The sequence below is a fragment of the Podarcis pityusensis genome, assembly GCF_964106645.2.
Source record: "Podarcis pityusensis genome assembly, chromosome: 17".
Lineage (NCBI taxonomy): Eukaryota > Metazoa > Chordata > Lepidosauria > Squamata > Lacertidae > Podarcis > Podarcis pityusensis.
The window spans coordinates 33451663-33473195 of record NC_138042.1 but is presented as its reverse complement, the minus strand read 5'-3'; the positions used below and the strand labels follow the sequence as shown (position 1 = coordinate 33473195).

General features: G+C 47.4%; 1 protein-coding gene and 1 long non-coding RNA gene across 2 annotated transcripts in view; one reads left to right on the top strand and one right to left on the bottom strand.

Annotated features, from left to right (window-relative positions):
- The window catches only part of LOC308466354, an 89164-nt gene that overhangs the window by 61139 nt on the left and 6492 nt on the right, over positions 1–21533 (top strand). The gene's annotated exons all lie outside the window — the stretch shown is intronic.
- On the bottom strand, positions 1419–17628 carry LOC308466279 (C-type lectin domain family 5 member A-like). The gene is made up of 6 exons (XM_080987040.1): positions 17423–17628; positions 17061–17236; positions 8204–8260; positions 7973–8109; positions 5885–5994; positions 1419–2614 (listed from the first exon to the last, which is right to left on the bottom strand). The coding sequence occupies exons 2-6, from the start codon at positions 17137–17139 to the stop codon at positions 2506–2508; spliced, it is 492 nt and encodes a 163-aa protein (XP_080843166.1). The 5' UTR covers positions 17140–17236; positions 17423–17628; the 3' UTR covers positions 1419–2505.

Genomic DNA, 21533 nt, shown 5'->3' with positions numbered 1-21533 from the left:
CAACCAACTGAAATACGAAGTTAAAATGGACCAGATAATTTTGGAGAGCAGTGCCGGTTTTTAGCCCTTCGTTTCCAGAGGTTGCTGCTCAAGACACCAGCCGATGAAACACTGCAATTAAATAACTACAAGCAGCAACCACTTTTTGCGCAAAACGAAGTCCAAGCTAAGAAGATGCTGCTGCAGTTCTGTATCTTTTCTCTCGTGCTCCATCTGCAGCTCTCAGTTCCATCAGGCGGGGCGGGAGGAAGGGGGGGGGGAATAGCGCCCGAAGTAAACCCGCAGATCAGACCATCTATGCTAGTCTACCACTACAAATCTATGGGAGAAGCGCTTGCGGTCCTTCCTCCGCTTTCCCCCTCTATGGTTAGCCCTTGGAACACCTGCCCGCGCCTCCGCCTCCACCTCCTCTCTCTGAACTGCTTTTTCTATGGTTGCCCTCGCTCTCCTCTCAAGGCTCCTCAGCAATTCATAGGCCGTACCAGGCTGCCCATCAGCTGCAGTACGGCCTAGTGGGAGCGGCGGCGGCAGGCAGAGGGGAGGTCCCAGGCAGAGACGCTCAGTTTGGTGGCCATGAGGAGGATGGTGGCGGAAGGGCCCGAGGCTCTCACCAGTCCCAGCAGGAAGGGGCTCCCGGGGGCTGAGGCTGGTGAGAGGAGGCCGGAGGGGGGTGGGCCGAGCAGCCAAGCAACACAGTTGGAACCTCCCTTCTCCCTGGCCGGCAGGGAGGGAGGGAGGGAGAGGAGCTGCTTCCTTTGAAACCCGGGAAATTTAAGGGACATCATCAATAAGGGACAGCAGCGGGACACAGCGCTGGGATAAGGGACTGTCCCGCCAAATAAGGGACGGTTGACAGCTATGGAGGGTGGCCACAGTTTAAAATTCAACAATAAAAAGAGTTAAAAGAAATTTCAGCCACATGGATAGGATGTTTCTTGTGTGATCAAGATTTCTTTGATATTAATTTCTTAAGTACTGGGGGTTAGGCAGAAGGAGATGGACTCCCATGTCCTGTTTAGAAAACGGAAATTTGTCAAGTCTCGCTTGTAATGAAGAGCTGAGTCCATTAAAGGTTGAGTCAGTTTGGGGAAGGGCTGCAGAACATGCTTTGCAAGCAGAGGGTACCAGGGTCAATCCCAACATCTATAAGTTTGGCTGGAAAGGTCCTCTCTCTGAAACCCTTGAAAGCCACTGCCAATCATTGAAGACAACACTGAGGTAGCTGGACCAATGGCTTGACTCCATATAACACAGCTTCCTAAAGGCCAAAGCCATGTTTCCTCTTTCGCCTCTGATCTCCCTCATTCCAATATAGATAAGAGGCTGAATAAACCAACAATTTATTCTAGCAAGGCCAACCAGCATGGAAAAGATGTGTATGTAGAAAATAATAATAATAATAATAATAATAATAATAATAATAATAATAATAATAATTTATTACTTGTACCCTGCCCATCTTACTGGGTTGCTCCAGCCACTGTGGGAAGCTTCCAACAGAATATAAAATAATACAGCAAAGCATCAAACATTAAAAACTTCAGGTGTGTACAGTCATATAAATGTTTAAGTCTTCAGATGCAAGTTGCAATACAATAATTAACATGTTTTGCTAACACAGGAAGCCGTTATTTGGTAATCTTCCAAAACAGTAGTGGCTTTTGGACAAATGAAGGACTCCCCCTCCAACAGCGGAAGAAAATGTTCTGTCTCGAAATATAGGAAGTTCTGCGTTGAGTGGTTAGGAGAAGTGGATATTGAGGTTTTATTGCATGACTGGTCTCAGGAAAGGGATATAGTCTTGTTCTCTAAACTCCCTGAACTCTCTTTTCTGAGTAGAAGAAAGTGTCTTTCACATGTGGCAAGGCAAGAGAGATCATCTGACCAACAAGCAACAGGGGGAATTGTTTGAGACTTCCATTGTGGCAAGAAAGGCAAGGAAGATCAAAAGACACAAGCAGATTTACACACTCGCGGCTCATTCATGTCAGTGCAGAAGTGCAACTGGAAGTATACTGTCTGTGCATAAGACAAGCTTTCTTCCATTTAAAATTATGTTTAAAATTGGGGGTCATATTATACATGGAGAGTGCATAGGGGGGACATGGGATTGGCTGCTGCTGTGAGCCGGAGATTGTCAGCGGCTATTGGGCATGTTGGCAAGGGCTGGTGTTGATTGGCTGTCGCTGCGGCAGTTGGGCGGGCAATTGGCGGCTTCTGCTGGCGAGGGGACAGACGATCTCCCCCCATTTTCTTAATTTGGAGTCCCTCAAAATAAGGGCCGTCTTATACACGGGGGCATCTTATACACGGAAAAATACGGTATTTGCAGTGTTTATTGGGCCACTCATATATTTGACTGGATAAAAGTCTTCATGTGTGAGAGAACACACTTCCCTTTCCAGGGTTATGCGTAACAAGAACTGAATCAGGTCCAAAGTTCCTTAGCAGAGTGAAGAGTCTTAATTCCACATTGCTGAGAATCTCCCATACAGAGGAGAGCGACTATGCCTTCTCCTCACAAATCCAGCGGTTTACTACGGAGCAAGGTGCTGAAGTGACAAGGTGTAATCCAAGCACAGCACAGTCATAAATTCTACTTCTGATATTCAATCTGTGAAGGGGAGAGAAGTGAAAATTAGCAGGTTCAGTCGGTAGAGCATGAGGTTCTGAGTCTCGGGGCTGTGGGTTCAAGCCCCAAGCTGGGCAAAAGATTCCTTCATTGCAGGGTTTTGGACTAGATGACCCTCGTGGTCTCTTCCATCTCTATGATTCTACAATTCTATACTTCTGCAAGTTGTTAGCCTCAGCCGCCGCTTGGGAGACTGCCGCGCTCCTGTCTGCGTGGTCCCTTTCACTGTCACCCTGCACAGAACTTGCTGAGCCAAGGAAGGCAGGACAGCTGATGGCAGATCAACATGGCTGGGGTATAAATATATGTTTTTTGTTTTTGTTTTTAAATGTGGGGCCTTTTGCTATCCCTGGTCCCACCTAGGTGCAGGATTTTGGAAGTCCAAAACTGGTAACTTTAATACTGTGCTCTACAGCACCTGTATCCTAGTGTGTCTGAACAAAAATTGAAGTAAAAAATTCTTTCCTGTAGCACCTTAAAGACCAACTAAGTTAGTTCTTGGTATAAGCTTTCGTGTGCATGCACACTTCTTCAGATACACTGAAACAGAAGTTACCAGATCCTTCTATATATTGAGAAGGTGGGGAGGGGTATTACTTAGAAGGGTGGTGGGAATCGGAGATTGGCAGATAGCTGAGATGAGCCTGTTGACGACTCTTAACGACTGTAATAGGTCTTACAGGAAAAGGCAAGGGGTGAGAAGGTGAGAAATGGCTTAGTCATGTATAATGAGATAAGAATCCGATGTCTCTGTTCAGACCAGGTTTCTCTATTGTTTTAAGTTTGGTAATGAGTTGTAATTCAGCAGCTTCTCTTTCCAGTCTATTTCTGAAATTCCTTTGTAGTAAAACAGCTACTTTGAGATCTTGTATAGAATGTCCTGGGAGATTGAAGTGTTCTCCTACTGGTTTCTCTGTTTTGTGATTCTTGATGTCAGATTTATGTCCGTTTATTCTTTGGCGTAAGGTTTGGCCTGTTTGTCCAATATAGAGAGCTGAAGGACACTGTTGGCATTTGATGGCATACACAATGTTAGACGATGAGCAATTAAATAGTCCCGAGATGGTATGTGTGATGTTGTTGGGGCCAGTAATGGTGTTGTCCGGGTGTATGTGGCAGCAAAGTTGGCATCTGGGTTTATTGCAGGCTCTGGTGCCAGTGTCCGTGTTAAGTCTGGTTGTAGTATTATTGTGGGTTAGGAGTTGTTTAAGATTAACTCCACTAGTCATCACATACAGCTCCCAAGTTAAAACAGTTCAACGCATCATCAGAGATCTACAACCTCTCCTGGACAATGACAGTTCTCTTTCTCAAGCTCTGGGAGGAAGACCTTTCATTGCCTACAGACAGCCACCCAATCTTAAACAACTCCTAACCCACAATAATACTACAACCAGACTTAACACGGACACTGGCACCAGAGCCTGCAATAAACCCAGATGCCAACTTTGCTGCCACATACACCCGGACAACACCATTACTGGCCCCAACAACATCACACATACCATCTCGGGACTATTTAATTGCTCATCGTCTAACATTGTGTATGCCATCAAATGCCAACAGTGTCCTTCAGCTCTCTATATTGGACAAACAGGCCAAACCTTACGCCAAAGAATAAACGGACATAAATCTGACATCAAGAATCACAAAACAGAGAAACCAGTAGGAGAACACTTCAATCTCCCAGGACATTCTATACAAGATCTCAAAGTAGCTGTTTTACTACAAAGGAATTTCAGAAATAGACTGGAAAGAGAAGCTGCTGAATTACAACTCATTACCAAACTTAAAACAATAGAGAAACCTGGTCTGAACAGAGACATCGGATTCTTATCTCATTATACATGACTAAGCCATTTCTCACCTTCTCACCCCTTGCCTTTTCCTGTAAGACCTATTACAGTCGTTAAGAGTCGTCAACAGGCTCATCTCAGCTATCTGCCAATCTCCGATTCCCACCACCCTTCTAAGTAATACCCCTCCCCACCTTCTCAATATATAGAAGGATCTGGTAACTTCTGTTTCAGTGTATCTGAAGAAGTGTGCATGCACACGAAAGCTTATACCAAGAACTAACTTAGTTGGTCTTTAAGGTGCTACAGGAAAGAATTTTTTACTTCGACTATGGCAGACCAACACGGCTACCCATCTGTAACTGAACAAAAATTGTTACCACCTGTAGGGCCGGCACACTCATGAGGCAAGTTGGTGGTGACTGCCTCAGGCGGCAGGACCCACAGGGGCAGCGGATCTCAATAGAGATCTTTTATTTCTCACTTGTTCCTGATGCAGATCTTCACTCACCCCTTCTTCCCTGGTAAGGAGGAGGGGAGACACCATTTTGTGGTTTGCCTCAGGTGCCAAAATGTCTTGGGCCGGCCCTGATGAACACTGGCCATGATATTGTTTGCAGGGACAGGATGTGTTCAGTAGATGCATCCAGCATCTCTCCCAAATGCCTAAGTGCTTAGAAGTGCTCATTACAGTGGTACCTCATGTTACAAACTTAATTCGTCCCAGAGGTCCATTCTTAACCCGAAACCGTTCTTAACCTGAGGCGCGCTTTCACTGATGGGGCCTCCCACTGCTGGCACGCGATTTCTGTTCTCATCCTGGGGCAAAGTTTGCAACCCGGAGCAACTACTTCCGGGTTAGCGGAGTTTGTAATCTGAAGCATTTGTAACCTGAAGCGTTTGTAACCCGAGGTACCACTGTATACTATTAACACTCTGAAAAATGGGCGCGATCATTTCCCTGTTGCATACACACATATTGACAGGATCCCCAGAGACTATGTTATGAGATCTATCCTCCACTCTGCTATTTTTTAAAAAAGCTGAAGGTCTCTTGTGCGTCATCGTAATCCTTGTAACAGCCACGTAAGGTGGGTGAGTGTTATGGTCCACCAGTTGCAACAGTGGTACCTCGGTTCTTGAACATCTCCATTGATGAACGTTTCAGAACCTGAATACCAAAAGCCCAGAAGTAAACACTTCCGTTTTCAAATGCGCCTTGGAAGTTGAACGGCTTCCGCTGCATCCCCCCCCCCCCAATTTTCTCAATTCCATTTGCAGACAGCCCTTTGCGCCTCAGTTTTCAAACATTTCAGAACTCGAACTGTCTTCCGGAACGGATTACGTTCAAGAACCGAGGTATCACTATAAGGGGGAAAGAAAGCTGAGTAACAGAGGCTTTCCTCCCCATCACTTTGTGACAAACAACAAATGACTAGAATGATAATAAACATACACGTCAGGGTCATACGCTCTGTTGTCAATCCATCTCCACAATCCCTTGGAACCTTGCTGTGTTAAGCCAATGAAATACTCAAAATGGTTTGTTCTGTTGAACAGGAACATCTGGATAGGAGGCATTTGCAGAATAAGTAAGAGAAAACACAGTGAAATCCAAGAGCTCTGATATGCGAATGCAATGCAGTAATGGGGGGCAGGGCGGTGGTGGTTCTTGTCTTTAGCAAGGATGTCTTCTGGTTTTGGGGTGTGATAGGAAGTTTGAGGTCTTAGATATATTGTAATGTTCATAACCGCACGTACATAGATCAGCACAGGAAGACCGACCTGAAGCCATTTTGATTCCTAAACTGAGCAAATGTTTTCTCTCCAAGGTCAAAGTTGAGAAGCCTCCCCATTGTCTTTTCCTTCACAAATCCTGTCTTAAGGGTATGTGTGTGTTTGAATAGGGTGTGAGCCTGTGACCTGGCCCAGGAACTAAGTATTTATCATTACAAAAGACTGGCCAGGCTCCCCAGGCAATCTAATCAAGTAACCTGCCAGACAGGAGATAAACAAGGACAAGAGAAAAACAACATTTAAATTTCTGTTTAGACTGCCTTTTTCTGTGATGTTTCTGGGGGTGGTCTTGATCTACAGGGTGGCAATTTCAAAATTCTTTATAAGGCCTTGCACAATATTTTTCTGGGTCCTCCTCCTTTCCTGCGTGTGAGGGGAGCACCCTGTTGCAACAGATCAATAAAGATCAAGCTTACTAGCTGCTTTGCTTCCCAATATTCTCTGGTTGGCCTCTGTTATTTTCTCCTACCCAATAGGGAACCTATGTTAAGGACTCTATATGGGCTCTTGGATACCCCATAAGGGAAAAGGGCAATTTTTGTTTACAGCAGGGGGTCCTTGGGCAAGCAGCGTAGTGTGGTTTTCCACAAGCCACATCCACACCTCAAGTGTCCCTGTTTTCCAGGGACAGTCCCAGATTTACAGAAGCTGTCACAGTTTCTGATTTGAACCCAGAATGTCCTGCTTTTTATTGGAGAAATGTCGGAGGGTATGGAGTTATCTGACCCCTGAGCCGTCTGAAGGCAGCCTTGTAGAAGGAAGGGTTTGGTTTTTTTAAAAAAAAGTTTAATGTTTTATTATGTTTTTATATATCTTAGAAGCAGCCCAGAGTGGCTGGAGTATCCAAGTCAGATGGGTGGGGTTTCAAATAGTAAAATTAATATTATGGAATAGGACGTCCCTATTTTCACTGGAAAAATGTTGGACTGTATGCACACCACACATTTAAAGCACCATGATACCACTTTAAACAGTCATGGCTTTCCTCAAAGAATTCTGGGAGCTGTAGTTTCTTAAAGGTGCTGAGTGTTGTTAAAGGTAAAGGGACCCCTGACCATTAAGTCCAGTCGCGGATGACTCTGGGGTTGCAGTGCTCATCTCGTTTTACTGGCCGAGGGAGCCGGCGTTTGTCCGCAGACAGTTTTTCCAGCTCATGTGGCCAGCATGACTAAGCCGCTTCTGGCGAACCAGAGCAGCGCACGAAAACGCCGTTTAGCTTCCTGCCGGAGTGGTACCTATTTATCTACTTGCACTTGACATGCTTTCAAACTGCTAGGTTGGTAGTAGCTGGGACCGAGCAACGGGAGCTCACCCCGTCGCGGGGATTTCAACCGCCAACCTTCTGATTGGCAAGCCCTAGGCTCTGTGGTTTAGACCACGGCACCAATGAGTGTTGTTAGGAGACCCCCTGTGGGTTAAACTACGCCGGCCAATAAAGCGAGATGAGCGCCGCAACCCCAGAGTCGGCCACAACTGGACCTAGTGGTCAGGGGTCCCTTTACCTTTACCTATTCCCCATTCTAAGCCTGGTTTAACAGCCAAACCCTTTTTCTTCACAGGGAACGCCTTTTAAAACAAATCTAAACTATTCATGCCATTCATTCTGGTTGTGCAAATGGTACCATGTCTTGTCTAGCCCTGAAAAGTTAGCAACTGTGAACTATTTTATGAAAGCAGGCCAATAATTCGATCACAGAACACCATGCTTATTTTTTTGTTGCTTTGCAAAGCAGTCCTGTCTTCTCACCAATTCTGCTTTGTTGTTGACAACAGCAAGATGAGCATTTGATTGAGCACAGTCCTCCTGGCTGTCATTCCATGTTTTTTCTTCGGCAGAAAAGAAGTAGCATTTGCCAGCATAAAGTACCCATCTTATGGGGCAGCCTGTAGAAGTTAGGAGAAACAGGAGACGACTGGATTTAATATATACAAAGGAGCAGAAATTCCCATTTCCCCCATGAGCTGTTTTATTACATACCATCTTTTACTCCTGATGGGGTGAGAATGGGGTCTCCTTGGAAGAAGATCTGTGAAGCTGAATGAAAAAGACTCATAAGAACCTGTGAACTCAGCACATTTATTACCCGAACAGAGGGAGTCAACTACGTTAGTCAAAAAACAACGTTTTAAATGCAACACCAGATGGCACTGTAGAGCACAAAACTTTTCTATGAGATTTTACATAGCGTTTTTTCTTTTATAGCGATTTAATTTATGACTTATTTATAGCGTTTTTTCCGCTGTGTGTAGATCCACCCAAGGATGTTTCAGAGCAGTACATTTCAGATTTTCTGCTTTAAGTGAATGCTTTCCACCTTGGCCAAAGAACCCCTACAAGTTACAGAGGATGATGGGACATCCTTTAGGGCAAACACTCAGTCATCCAAGGGACTTTCAGGCAGACACACACCATACATTTAAAGCACATGACTACCCTCAAAGCTGAGGCTCCAGTACTTTGGCCACCTCATGAGAAGAGAAGACTCCCTGAAAAAGACCCTGATGTTGGGAAAGATGGAGGGCACAAGGAGAAGGGGACGACAGAGGACAAGATGGTTGGACAGTGTTCTCGAAGCTACCAGCATGAGTCTGACCAAACTGCGGGAGGCAGTGGAAGACAGAAGTGCCTGGCGTCCTCTGGTCCAGGGGGTCACGAAGAGTCGGACACGACTAAACGACTAAACAACAACAACCCTCAAAGAATCTTGGGAACCTTCGTTTGTTAAGGGTACTGGGAATTGTAGCCCTGTGAGGGGGAAACTGCAGTTCCCAGAATACGTGTGTGTGTGGGGGGGGAGAAGTCACAGGATTTAAATGTATGTTGGGTGTCTGGTGCGAATCTGCTCCATATTTGCTGGTCCTCACCATTGCCCACATGAAATGGGAAAGTACCCTTGAATCAACATTGTATATTTGTCCTGGTCTGGTGCATACAATGCATGTTGTTTTGTAGTTGGGTGATTTGTGCTCATACTGTATCGTGATGGCCATTGTTTATAAACATTGTCTCTGCTGTGTGCTGTTGTCCCCTCCCCTTGTTTACTACTCCCCGCCCCCCAGATGCTCTAGATACCTGAAGCCCACTGTGGGCATGCACAGGTATGTATTTTAAAATAAAATAAAATAAAACATTTCGTCTGTGAAATGGTGTAATAAACAAAGCCATTATTTCCAAGTATGTTTGAAAGTGGGAAAGACAGAGGCAATTTTAAAATTGTGCATGCTTAATTGTGTATTATTCCTGAACTAGGCGGTGGTTTTTATTTCCTTTTCTCTACCCTAAAAGTCAGTTAAATTGTTACACCTCATCTCAGTTGCTGATACTCTGTTGTTTTATTCTTATTGCTTTTACTCATTGGGGTTATTCTTCTTCTAGTGTTTAAATTGTTTTATTAATGATTGGAAAATCACCCTGGGAGCATTTTTTAAAATTTATTTTTCCTGAAGCTGCAGGACAGAAACTTATTTGTTCGTAAGTAAGTATCCTCTGGCAGGGGAGCCGGTTCTCCTTCACAAAGCGACACTCATGAGGCAGAAGTTGGTAGCTCTCTGATCAATCGCATGACAAACCACCAGTGGCAACAGACTGTCCTGCGCTTCCTTTGGAAACACCAGACATTTGGTTAATGAAGTCACGAAGACTTCCGTTTTTCAGGAAGTAGGACTTTCGCTGCCATAGGTTTGTTGCACAATGTGGGCCAAAGTTAAGAAATAGCTCTGTGCTGTTGATAAAACTGCCTTGCTGCCCTCCCACTCCTCAGAAACTGTGTCTCCACACAAATGAGAACAGGGAAGGCTCAAGAAATTTTGCTGCCTGAGGCAAAGGTCAAAATGGCCACCCCCAGTGCTCCCCCCCCCCTAAAAAAATATGTTTCGGGGTAATTTCATTTTGACTCAAGAAAACCACCATTTTATAGTTCGAATCGGGGAAAATAAATACAGTAAATGGACAAAAGTAGAAGATTCACAAAATGTTTAGGGGTATGCGTACCCCTGCGTCCCCACAGAAAAAAAGGACTGGCCACCCCCAGTTTCACATACAGAAGCCGACTGACCTGGTAGTTGAGTCTTAGGCAGTGTACACAACATATATTTAAAACACACGGCTTCCGCACTCCCAAGAATCCTGGGAAATGAAGTTTACCTTTCACAAAGCTACACCCTTGACAAACCACACTTCCAGTGGGTAGTAGTGTGCTTTAAGTGTATGGTGTTCTATGCAGCCTTCGTTCAGGGCTAGCAATGGGACAATGGCCTCCATCACGCAACAGAAGCCTAAGTTAGGGTACCCAGGGCAGACCATGTGGAACCCACAGAACCGTCCTCTTAACGCTTGGGCACTGCTCCTCACCCCCAGTGCCCGCTTCCAAAAGAAGTTGCCTCACTCTGTCTAATGGTAGGACTGGCTCTGCCCGAGAATGAGTGCAGCTCTGTGGAGAGTCAAAAGAAGTTCAAGCAGAGGAGAAGTTCAGAGATGATGGGTTCTTTTCACCCATAAAATCCTGTCATAAGTCAGATAAATTAAGGATTTATACAATTTGGAGATTGGAACTGTTATGTACTGAGTTGAATAGGATCCAAACTGTAGCAGTCTGATTGGTCCTAGAACAATAGGATCCAAAAGGCAGCAGTCTGATTGGTCCTAGAACAATAGGATTCAGAATGCAGCAGTCTGATTGGTCCTAGAACAATGCAGCAGTATGATTGGTTGGCAGGAACCACCCAATCCTGCTCCAGATAGAAGTGAATCCACAACCTGATTGGCTTACAGTAGAATTCCAGAATTAGCCAATCATGTGCAGCCCATTGTGTAAATAATGTATATAAAGCAGATACTGTGAGGGGACATTTATTCATTCCTCCTCACCACTATGAGCTGAATAAAGAGCATGAAATCACTTTGCGACTCTGAGTATATTTCACTGGCGACGAGGATGGGATCCCGCTGAGCTGACTGCCACACACAGCACCGCAGCACCGCCAACTGCCGCACCGCTGCCTCGCACCGTGTATCCAGGCTTCAGCTCCGGGGCACAAGGAACTCAGAATGGCAGCCAACAGCAGCTTCTCGCCATTCAACCCAGCATCTGGAGACTGGGAAGCGTACGCCTCCCGTTTCACCTTCCTCCTAGAAGCCAAAGGGGTCACCGACGAAGAAGACGCCAAGAAGAGGGCGATATTCTTCAGCGTCTGCGGAGAGGAGACGTTTGAAATCGCCCGGGCTCTCCTTGCGCCTGAAGACGTCGCTACTGTTCCATACAAAACAATAATGGAACAGCTGAAGGGGCACTTTTCGCCGCAGCCCTCAGTGGTGGCTCGTCGAAATGCCTTCTACGCAAAGCGGCAAGCCCCTGGGGAAACCATAACTGGGTTTGTGACCTCTCTCCGCCAAGCCGCCCGGTTCTGCAACTTCTCAGAGCTGGAGAACATGCTTCGTGACCGCCTCGTCGGTGGCCTGAAGGATGAGAAGCTGCAACGGCGCCTCTACGCTAAGAAGGACCTAACGTTCCAGGTCGCTCTGGAGGAGGCCCTGGCAACAGAAGCTGCCGAGAGGTCGACCCAAGAGGCACGGCCGAGCCTGCCATCCCAACCGAGGGTCCACCATGAAGACCTCACCGACGACTCAGGATCCGACAGGGAGGAGGTGCACCGAGTACAGCAGCGCACTCAAGCAGCGCACAGACCACAGCTGCCTCGACGAGAAGGAGGGAACTGCGCAAGCTGCGGGGAGAGTCACGAGAGGAGGACCTGCCGTTTCCGCAACGCAGAGTGCAGGCAGTGCAGAAAATCGGGACACATCGCCCGGGTGTGTCGGGCTCGGCCCACCCGACACCAGGCATCAGATGACCAATCCAAGAGCCCCAGGTCCCGGGGCCCAACGCACCAAGGCAACTCGACGGAGCTCACGGACTTCCAGGTATACCAGTTGCCCCACCCCAACGTAGAGAAAATTTATGTAGAGGTACAGATAGAGGGGGCCCCATGCCGCATGGAGCTTGACACGGGTTCAACTCTATCCATAATCTCGGCAAGGACCTTAAGGAAACTGTGTCCCACTGGGGGTCCCAAACTCAGGCCGGCCCCATTCACCCTCCGGGACTTCCAGAAACGTAAGGTCCCCACAATGGGGGTGGGGACCTTCAGGGTGCAATACCGAGGGCGGACGCGGCAACTGGACTTGCTTGTGGTCAAGGGCCCCTACATTAGCTTACTGGGATTGGCATGGTTTGGACCACTGGGGCTAGCTGTCACCGGGGTGAACCACACTAGCTTACAAGTGGACGTGGACGCCATATGCAAGGAATTTCCAGGGGTTTTCGATGGGAAATTGGGACAGTATACGGGCCCCCCCATTGCGCTACAGCTTGACCCCGCAGTACGACCGGTCAGGCTCAAGGCCCGCCGGGTCCCGTTCGCCTTGAAACCCCGTATAGACGAGGAATTGGACCGACTCGTAGAGCAAGGAGTGCTGGAGCCGGTGCCTAATGCTCCCTGGGAAACCCCAATCGTCACACCCGTCAAGCCTAATGGTTCGGTCCGCATCTGCGCAGACTACAAATGTACCATAAACAAGGCCCTCACGGCCCACGCATACCCAGTGCCAGTGGTCAGCCATGTCCTGGCCACCCTGGCTGGGTCGAAAATTTTTGGCAAGCTGGACTTGGCCCAAGCATATCAACAGCTGCCAGTAGATGAGGCCACAGCAGAGGCACAGACGATTGTGACGCACAGAGGAGCGTTCAGGGTAAAGCGGCTGCAATTCGGTGTCAGCGTGGCACCAGGCATATTCCAGAATATAATGGACTCTCTCCTTAAAGGGATTCCTGGCGTCACCCCCTTCTTCGATGATGTGTTGATTGCCGGCCCCACACCAGAGGAGTTTGAGGACCGCCTCCGCACCGTTCTGCACCGTTTCCAGACGGCGGGTCTCAAGGTGAAGCGGGAAAAATGTCTACTAGGAGTGCCTCAGGTGGACTTTCTGGGATTTATGGTGGACGCAGAAGGGGTCCACCCGACTGGGGACAAGGTACGGGCCATTTGTGATGCCCCAGCGCCCAAGAGCAAGACTGAACTTCAGGCCTTCTTGGGACTATTGAACTTTTACCATTCCTTCCTTCCCCACAAGGCGGCGGTAGCGGAGCCCCTACACAGACTCCTGGACAAGCGGGCCCCTTGGGTGTGGGGCCAGCGCCAGGAGGCCGCATTCCAGGCAGTCAAGGACTTGCTTGTCTCAAACTCGGTCTTGGCACACTTCGACGAGAGGCTGCCGGTGGTGCTAGCATGCGACGCCTCACCCTATGGCATTGGAGCTGTCCTGGGGCACCAACTCCCGGATGGAAGAGAGGTACCGGTGGCGTACTTTTCCCAGACACTCAACACAACCGAGCGGAACTACTCGCAAATCGACAAGGAGGGTCTGGCAATCGTAAAGGGAGTAAAAAAATTCCATGATTTCTTGTACGGGCGGCCCTTCACCGTGGTGACTGACCACAAGCCGTTGCTTGGCTTGTTTGCCCCCGAAAAGCAGACCCCCCAAGTGCTGTCTCCTCGCATCCTCAGGTGGTCAATTTTCCTTGCCAGCTACCAGTATGCACTGATTCACCGACCTGGGAAGGCGATGGGCCATGCGGACGCCCTCAGCAGGCTACCACTACCGGAAACAGGCCCTGACCCAGCACCTGCACAAGAGGTTATGAGCCTGGAGCTGCTTCCCGACCGCCCCATTCAGGCACAAGAAGTTGCACACCATTCCAAGAAAGATAGGGTCATCTCCCGGGTCCTGGACTGGGTGTGGAGGGGATGGCCCAGCAGCAGCCCCGGGCCAGAATTCGCCGGCTACACAACCCGCAAACATGAACTGTCGGCCCACAAGGGGTGCCTGTTATGGGGAAGCAGAGTCGTTGTTCCCCAGCCCCTCTGCAAAAGGGTCCTCACAGCCCTACACGAGACACATCCAGGGGTAGTAAGAATGAAGGCCCTTGCCAGGAGTTATGTGTGGTGGCCGGGGATCGATGGAGAGATAGAGGCCTGGGTCAAACACTGCCAGGCCTGCCAAGAATCCCGCCCAGATCCCCCAAGGGCCCCAGTCCAGTCCTGGGAGTCCGCCCGAGCACCATGGTCACGCCTGCATGTGGATTTCGCTGGCCCCTTTCAGGGGAAAACATTCTTCATAGTGGTGGACTCCTACACCAAATGGCTGGAAGTCGCACTGGTACCGTCCACTTCCACGTCCGCAGCCATCCGGGTACTACGCAGGCTGTTTGCAACCCACGGGCTCCCTGACACTCTCGTCTCAGACAACGGGACTGCATTTACGTCAGGAGAATTCCAAACCTTCACAGCGCAGAACGCCATCCGCCACATCCGTTCGGCGCCGTTCCACCCTGCCACCAATGGCCAAGCAGAACGCATGGTGCGGACCACCAAGGACACCCTTCGCCGCATGACGCAAGGGGACTGGGAGTACCGCCTTGCCACATTCCTTCTAGCACAGCACAGCACCCCCAGCTCAACGACTGGCCGGAGCCCCGCTGAACTACTAATGGGTCGGCGCCTTGCAATCAGATTGGACCGCCTTCACCCCGATAGAGCTCAGGATGAGGTAGTGGTGGGGGAAGGCAGGAACCCCCGGACCTTCGAGGCCCAGGACCCAGTGTACGCAAAGAATTTTGGGGCAGGCCCAGCATGGGTACCCGCCACAATCACCAGGGTCACTGGCCCCGTGTCGTACGAGGTGCTAACGGATGGGGGGCAATGCTGGCGCCGCCACTGCGACCAGATACGGCGACGATTCCCGGGAGAAAACCAGGAGGAGGACAGGTCAGAGGAGTCCCAAGGGAACAGCGGGGCAGTGAGGCCCATAGAGCAGGAGGGGCCAGCAGGAGAGGCAGAATCAGTAAATACAGAGAGGACCCGTGAGGCCGAAAGGACACCGGAACCAGAACCACGACTGAGCGAGCCGGTTGCACCAGACCAAACAGCCGCATCACAGCCAGCATCCTTGGAACACGAGCCAGAACCCGGAGCCCGGACCAGGGAACACCCCAGGCCACAACGCACACGTAGGCCGCCGGCATACCTTGAGGACTATGAATGCGACCTCCCGGGCAGGACTGGAACTTAGAGGGGAGGGGTGTTATGTACTGAGTTGAATAGGATCCAAACTGTAGCAGTCTGATTGGTCCTAGAACAATAGGATCCAAAAGGCAGCAGTCTGATTGGTCCTAGAACAATAGGATTCAGAATGCAGCAGTCTGATTGGTCCTAGAACAATGCAGCAGTATGATTGGTTGGCAGGAACCACCCAATCCTGCTCCAGATAGAAGTGAATCCACAACCTGATTGGCTTACAGTAGAATTCCAGAATTAGCCAATCATGTGCAGCCCATTGTGTAAATAATGTATATAAAGCAGATACTGTGAGGGGACATTTATTCATTCCTCCTCACCACTATGAGCTGAATAAAGAGCATGAAATCACTTTGCGACTCTGAGTATATTTCAGGAACTGAGGGAAGTCAGGGGGTGGGGAGGGGTTGTTTTATGGGGGGAGGGGGAAAATAGGGGGGAATTAAGGATGATATGTTTTAAGATAATATGTTTTGTTTAAATTCCTAATAAAATATTTAAAATGAAAAAAACAGAAAATCCTGTCATCATTTCTTAATGCAATCTGATGACAGTTTGCATTAATCTCAAATGACAGTTAAGAAGAGCTTATTTTCACTCACCCCTTTTACCATTTTCCAAACTGTTTTGGTACACTTCTTTATCTTTTCCAAAAAGCTGTTTGATCAGAGGCAACCACAAGACAAAACAATTTGATACAACCCATCAGAGCTAGGGCAAGGTTTCTTTACAGGACAGCAGAGATAATTTCCCCAAGCAGCAGCATATTACAGGATCAAGAGTTGGCCAGAATGTGTTTTCAATTTACTTTTTAATTTCAGTAATTTAAAAATCACATTGCTATGTCCAGGGCTTTTTTTCAGCCAGAAATCACTGGAACTCAGTTCCGGCACCTCTCAGGTGGGTGCCACTGCCATTCTAAGAGAACAAGGGAGGTGTTCACAGTGAGTTCCAGCACCCCCTTTTCTAGAAAAATAGAACTGGCTATGTCCCACATTAGTTTCCTGGGCATCTAATACAGATTAGAATCCCCATTTTATCCATAAGAGAACAAATCTTAAAGTCCAGACACATGGCCCTTGAATATCTTCCCCATGTCAGTTTGAGGAGGGAGGATTTTCACCAGAAAAAAATTATATATTGTCGGGACTAAAAGGCCAAGCCCTCCTTAATTCTGGATAATGTTATAGTTTAGACCCTAAAGGGGCTTTCAAACTGCTGTGCTGTGCTTTGAAGTCCCAACAATCAGTGCTTCAAAGTGCAGCATCACCTGACGTCATCCCCTGACAGGGGATGGGGAGACAAGGAACTGGACCTGCTGGCCAATAATGATTCTCCACCCCTGTCTTAGGGGTAGCTGATGTGGTGCTCTCCAAATGTTGCTGGACTACAACTCTCATCAGCCTTAGCCAGCATGACCAATGGACAGAGATCATGGGAGTTGTAGTCCAACAACATATGGAGCGCACAACACCCTTTGTTATAGGTAAACTGCACTATCCTGCAAATCCAATTTTGATTTGCAATGTTGCTTTCAAATTGCAAGCTGTTTATGCTCTTTGTCTTTGACAACTGCTTGATTTTATTTTAAAAATCCTAAATGAAGGTTTGCAATAATAAAAAAGAGCAAACTAACTCTTTGCAAATGGCAGTCAGGTCTGCCAAAGCAGACTCTACTGAAAGTTCACATTCAGCATGATACTCACCATAGAGAAGGAACAGTGAAGTGCCTATTAGCTTAATAACTAAGAGAATCATGAGTGGAACTATGCAATCCCACTTCATTTTCCCCAGCAAGCTGGCCACAACAAACCTAGGAGGCAACCTCTGTGTACGGCACACACGTTGAAACCTTCAGGTATGTCTCCAGCACTGGCTACATCTGAAATGTAAAAATGCCCATGATTAAAATGCGCCAAACTATAGAGGGCTCTGGGTGCCTGAGCACCCACAAAATTTTTGTTGCGGGTGCTCAGCACCCACACCTCAGGGCCCCAACGCAACTTCTGAGCTCTTGCAAGGCCTTGGACAGCATCGCCATGTCAGGGCACACAAAAAATAAGCTTACCAGAATGAAAACAGGGCTTCTCCCTTTCTTATTCCTGAAGAGGTGGCTGTCCCGAATGGGGCTCAGTTACGCTGTTTCTCACTACTTGGCTTTCACGGGTGTCTTGCGCCTGCTTGGAGAATGATGACTTAAATGTTTCCTGCAGCTTCTGATGATTCGGAGGATGCGTACACCAAGCAGCCTTCTTAGAAATGCCCATGCTGAACTTCCCCTCTTACAGACCAGGGTTTCTGTTGAGCAACTCAATGTGTGTGTATGTTGGCGGGGAAAGTACAGTCCTTGCAGTGGCTTAGTGCTAAAATAGGTTCAAGGCTTTGCCCTACTGAGCTAGTGGTATTAATCAGAAAAGGACATACAGAGAGGTGATGGGTGGGAGACAAATCAGAGAGAATTTTCCTAAGGATGTGAGGCTGAGGGAGGGGGGAGAGTCTTCTGGCGAGAGCTGGGAAGACTCACTGCTTTGTATGTGGATTGAAGATTAAGATATAATTATGACAGAGGGCTAGATATAATTTTGTGTTTTATTAGGATTACAGTGGTACCTCGGGTTACATACGCTTCAGGTTACAGACTCCGCTAATCCAGAAATAGTGCTTCAGGTTAAGAACTTTGCTTCAGAATGAGAACAGAAATCGTGCTCTGGCGGCGCGGCAGCAGCAGGAGGACTCATTAGATAAAGTGGTGCTTCAGGTTAAGAACAGTTTCTGGTTAAGTACGGACCTCCGGAACGAATTAAGTACTTAACCCGAGGTACCACTGTACTGTTGTTGTTATTCTTCATGTTCTTTTTCTCTCTGCTTCCTCTTTTCTTCTTTTTACTCTTGATCTTTTTGTGTTCTTTTCTCTTTCCTTTCCTTTTTGTCTTTTTGATTTTATTCGTTCAAGATATTATTTTACTGTATTGTGGAAACCTTAATAAAATCTTGGGGGAGGGGGAGAAAAGGACCTGAGTCAGACCAAAAATAGAAGAAATTTAAATCAAAACAAAACACAAAAATGATGAAAACATAAAAACTCGGCAGTAAGTAGGGTTGCCATATTTCAAAAAGTGAAAATCTGGACACAAATGTTGTTGAGCTTTTTTTTGGGGGGGGCAGTTGGGCACCATTGCCATTCTAAGAGAACAAGGAAGGCGTTATGTACTAAGCTTGGATCCTAGAACAATAGGCAAGTAGGTTTGGGGCCAATTCAATCACTGTTTTACAAGCTGCAATTGTTGTTGCTGTTTAGTCGTGTCTGCCTCTTCGTGACCCCATGGACCAGAGCACGCCAGGCACTCCTGTCTTCCACTGCCTCCCGCAGTTTGGTCAAACTCATGCTGGTAGCTTCGAGAACACTGTCCAACCATCTTGTCCTCTGTCGTCCCCTTCTCCTTGTGCCCTCCATCTTTCCCAACATCAGGGTCTTTTCCAGGGAGTCTTCTCTTCTCCTGAGGTGGCCAAAGTACTGGAGCCTCAGCTTCAGGATCTGTCCTTCCAGTGAGCACTCAGGGCTGATTTCCTTAAGAATGGATAGGTTGGATCTTCTTGCAATCCATGGGACTCTCAAGAGTCTCCTCCAGCACCAGAATTCAAAAGCATCCATTCTTCGGTGATCAGCCTTCTTTATGATCCAGCTCTCATTTCCATACATCACTACTGGGAAAACAAGCTGCAATAAAGAGCATGAAATCACTACAGGACTCCGAGTATATTTCAGGAGGTATTCAGGGTGAGTTCCAGCACCTCTTTTTCTAGAAAAATAGCACTGCCTATAGGGAGGGGTGATATTTCACACATGTGGTCCCTCTGTCATTTAGGGCTTTCAGTAGTAGCACAATCACCTTCAAGTTGGGTCTGAAAAAGAACTGGCAACCAATGCGGCTGTTTTAAAACTCATATAATATAAATTCCAAGTGGTACCGCAGCCAGTAATCTGCCTGCTGTGTTTTGGATCAGTTGGACTTGCTTGTCAAAGGGGTGATCAAAGGTTTTCCCTATTAGGGCAGAAACAACACTACCATGAAGCAGTGTGTGGCGTCCATGCTCGTGTGGTGGATATAGGATATAGGGATATAGGATGGGAGTGGGAGACAACCAGATCTAACCCACAGGGAAAAACCCACTGAGAAAAAGGTAAAGGTACCCCTGCCCGTACGGGCCAGTTGTGTCCGACTCTAGAGTTGCGCGCTCATCTCACTCAAGAGGCCGTGAGCCGGCGCCATCCGAAGACACTTCCGGGTCACGTGGCCAGCGTGACGAAGCTGCTCTGGCGAGCCAGCACCAGCGCAGCACACAGAAACGCCATTTACCTTCCCGCTATAAAGTGGTACCTATTTATCTACTTGCACTTAGGGGTGCTTTCGAACTGCTAGGTGGGCAGGAGCTGGGACTGAACGACGGGAGCTCACCCCGCCGCGGGGATTCGAACCGCCGACCTTACGATCAGCAAGTCCTAGGCACTGAGGTTTTACCCACAGCGCCACCCGCGTCCCTCCAATGTCTCCCACAAATGCCTCAAAGTAATGGGAAACATTAATCTCCTGTCCTGTCACCATCATCTACAAATTTATTTGATAAGCCACTGGTCTTGATAACTTTTCCAGCACAAAGTTCCAGCACAAGCTTTCTATTACATAGACAATTAAATAATGATAAATAATAAAAGTTAAAATGCAGTGTGATTATCCTAAGACATTTTTCCATCGTAATAAAAACCCTAACCGATCTCCAGAGATTTTCCTGTGTACTTCTTCATTTGATTATAAGCCATGTTCTGTTTTGACAACAGTCATTTGCTTAAGTGTCTTATGGGAATGGTTATGGAAAACTGGAAACAGAATCCTTCTGCTCTTTGCATCTTCACGTCCCGGTTTGACCACACCTGGGCAATTAGGAAAGCAAAGTTTACGCAAAGTACTGAGGAACTTTTAAAGCAGATTGCAAGGAGCCAAAACAACTCATGAAGTTCAATGTAGATGATAAAAAGAACCCTGCAGGGAAACACACCAAACTTAATATTCATCTTGCTGGGTTCCGAAATAATTATTTTTCTGGGTATCTCCTTTTGGGGCAAACCACATCCACCTGCCAGTCACCTGACACCATATACTGGCAGATTCTGTGATCTGTTGTTCAGTCCTAAGCCTTTATTGCTAATGGAAAGGATTTCTCATCTCCAATCTTAGTGTTAACCACCACAGCACTAAGACTAGAGATAAGCCTCTGGCCTGCTCTTTAAAAGTCAGCAGGCAGAGGATTTTGTTATGTACTGAAGTTCTCACCCTGGGCCAGCAGGGGGATACTGTAGATAGTTATGCAAATGAAGGATCGAAAGTGACGTTCAGTGATTGGATAGTTTGTATGCAAATGAAGGATCGAAAGTGATGTTCAGTGATTGGATAGTTTGTATGCAAATGAAGGATCAAAAGTGACATTCAGTGATTGGCTAGTTACAGAAAATGGTTACTGTTGCATTCTAGTGGAGCTCTATATAAGCAGGCTGACTGAGCTCCTGAGTTCAGTTCTGTTCCAGCTTACAAATAAAGAGCTGCTTTGGAAGAATCGCTGTGTCATCTGATATGTTCGCCCACAACTTAACAGATTTTTTCTGATCTTAGTGCTGTGACACTACAGCACTAAGATCAGAGGTAAGACCCTGCTGCTGGCATTTACTACCAAGGAACCGCTGCTTGCCCCTGGCAGTTTGAACTTTGAATCCCCTTATGTCATATGGAAGAACATCAAGGCAAAGGGAAAACCAGCTTGGCCCCAACAGCTGCAAGGTCTTTGCTTTCTCAGTCCCTCACAGAAAGAGCACTCGGCTCCAACTCTCACTGTGGACCCGAAGGGAACTGTGTCCTCGCCTCATTAATAAGTCACAGTAACTTGTGAATGTATGTGTGAGGGTTCTCCCAGTCCAAAGGTGCAGGGGGAGCTTACAACTTGTTGTAAACTACTTTGAGAATCAGTTGATTGAAAGGTGGGGCATATATCTCCTAAATAATTAATGATAAATGATAAATAAAATTGATATTAAAATTCTGAATTTGAAACAGGAGCATCATGACATATAGTCTTCTCCCCTTCTCACCCCAACGTTGGATGGGATTGGGAAGACCATTACCCCAAAG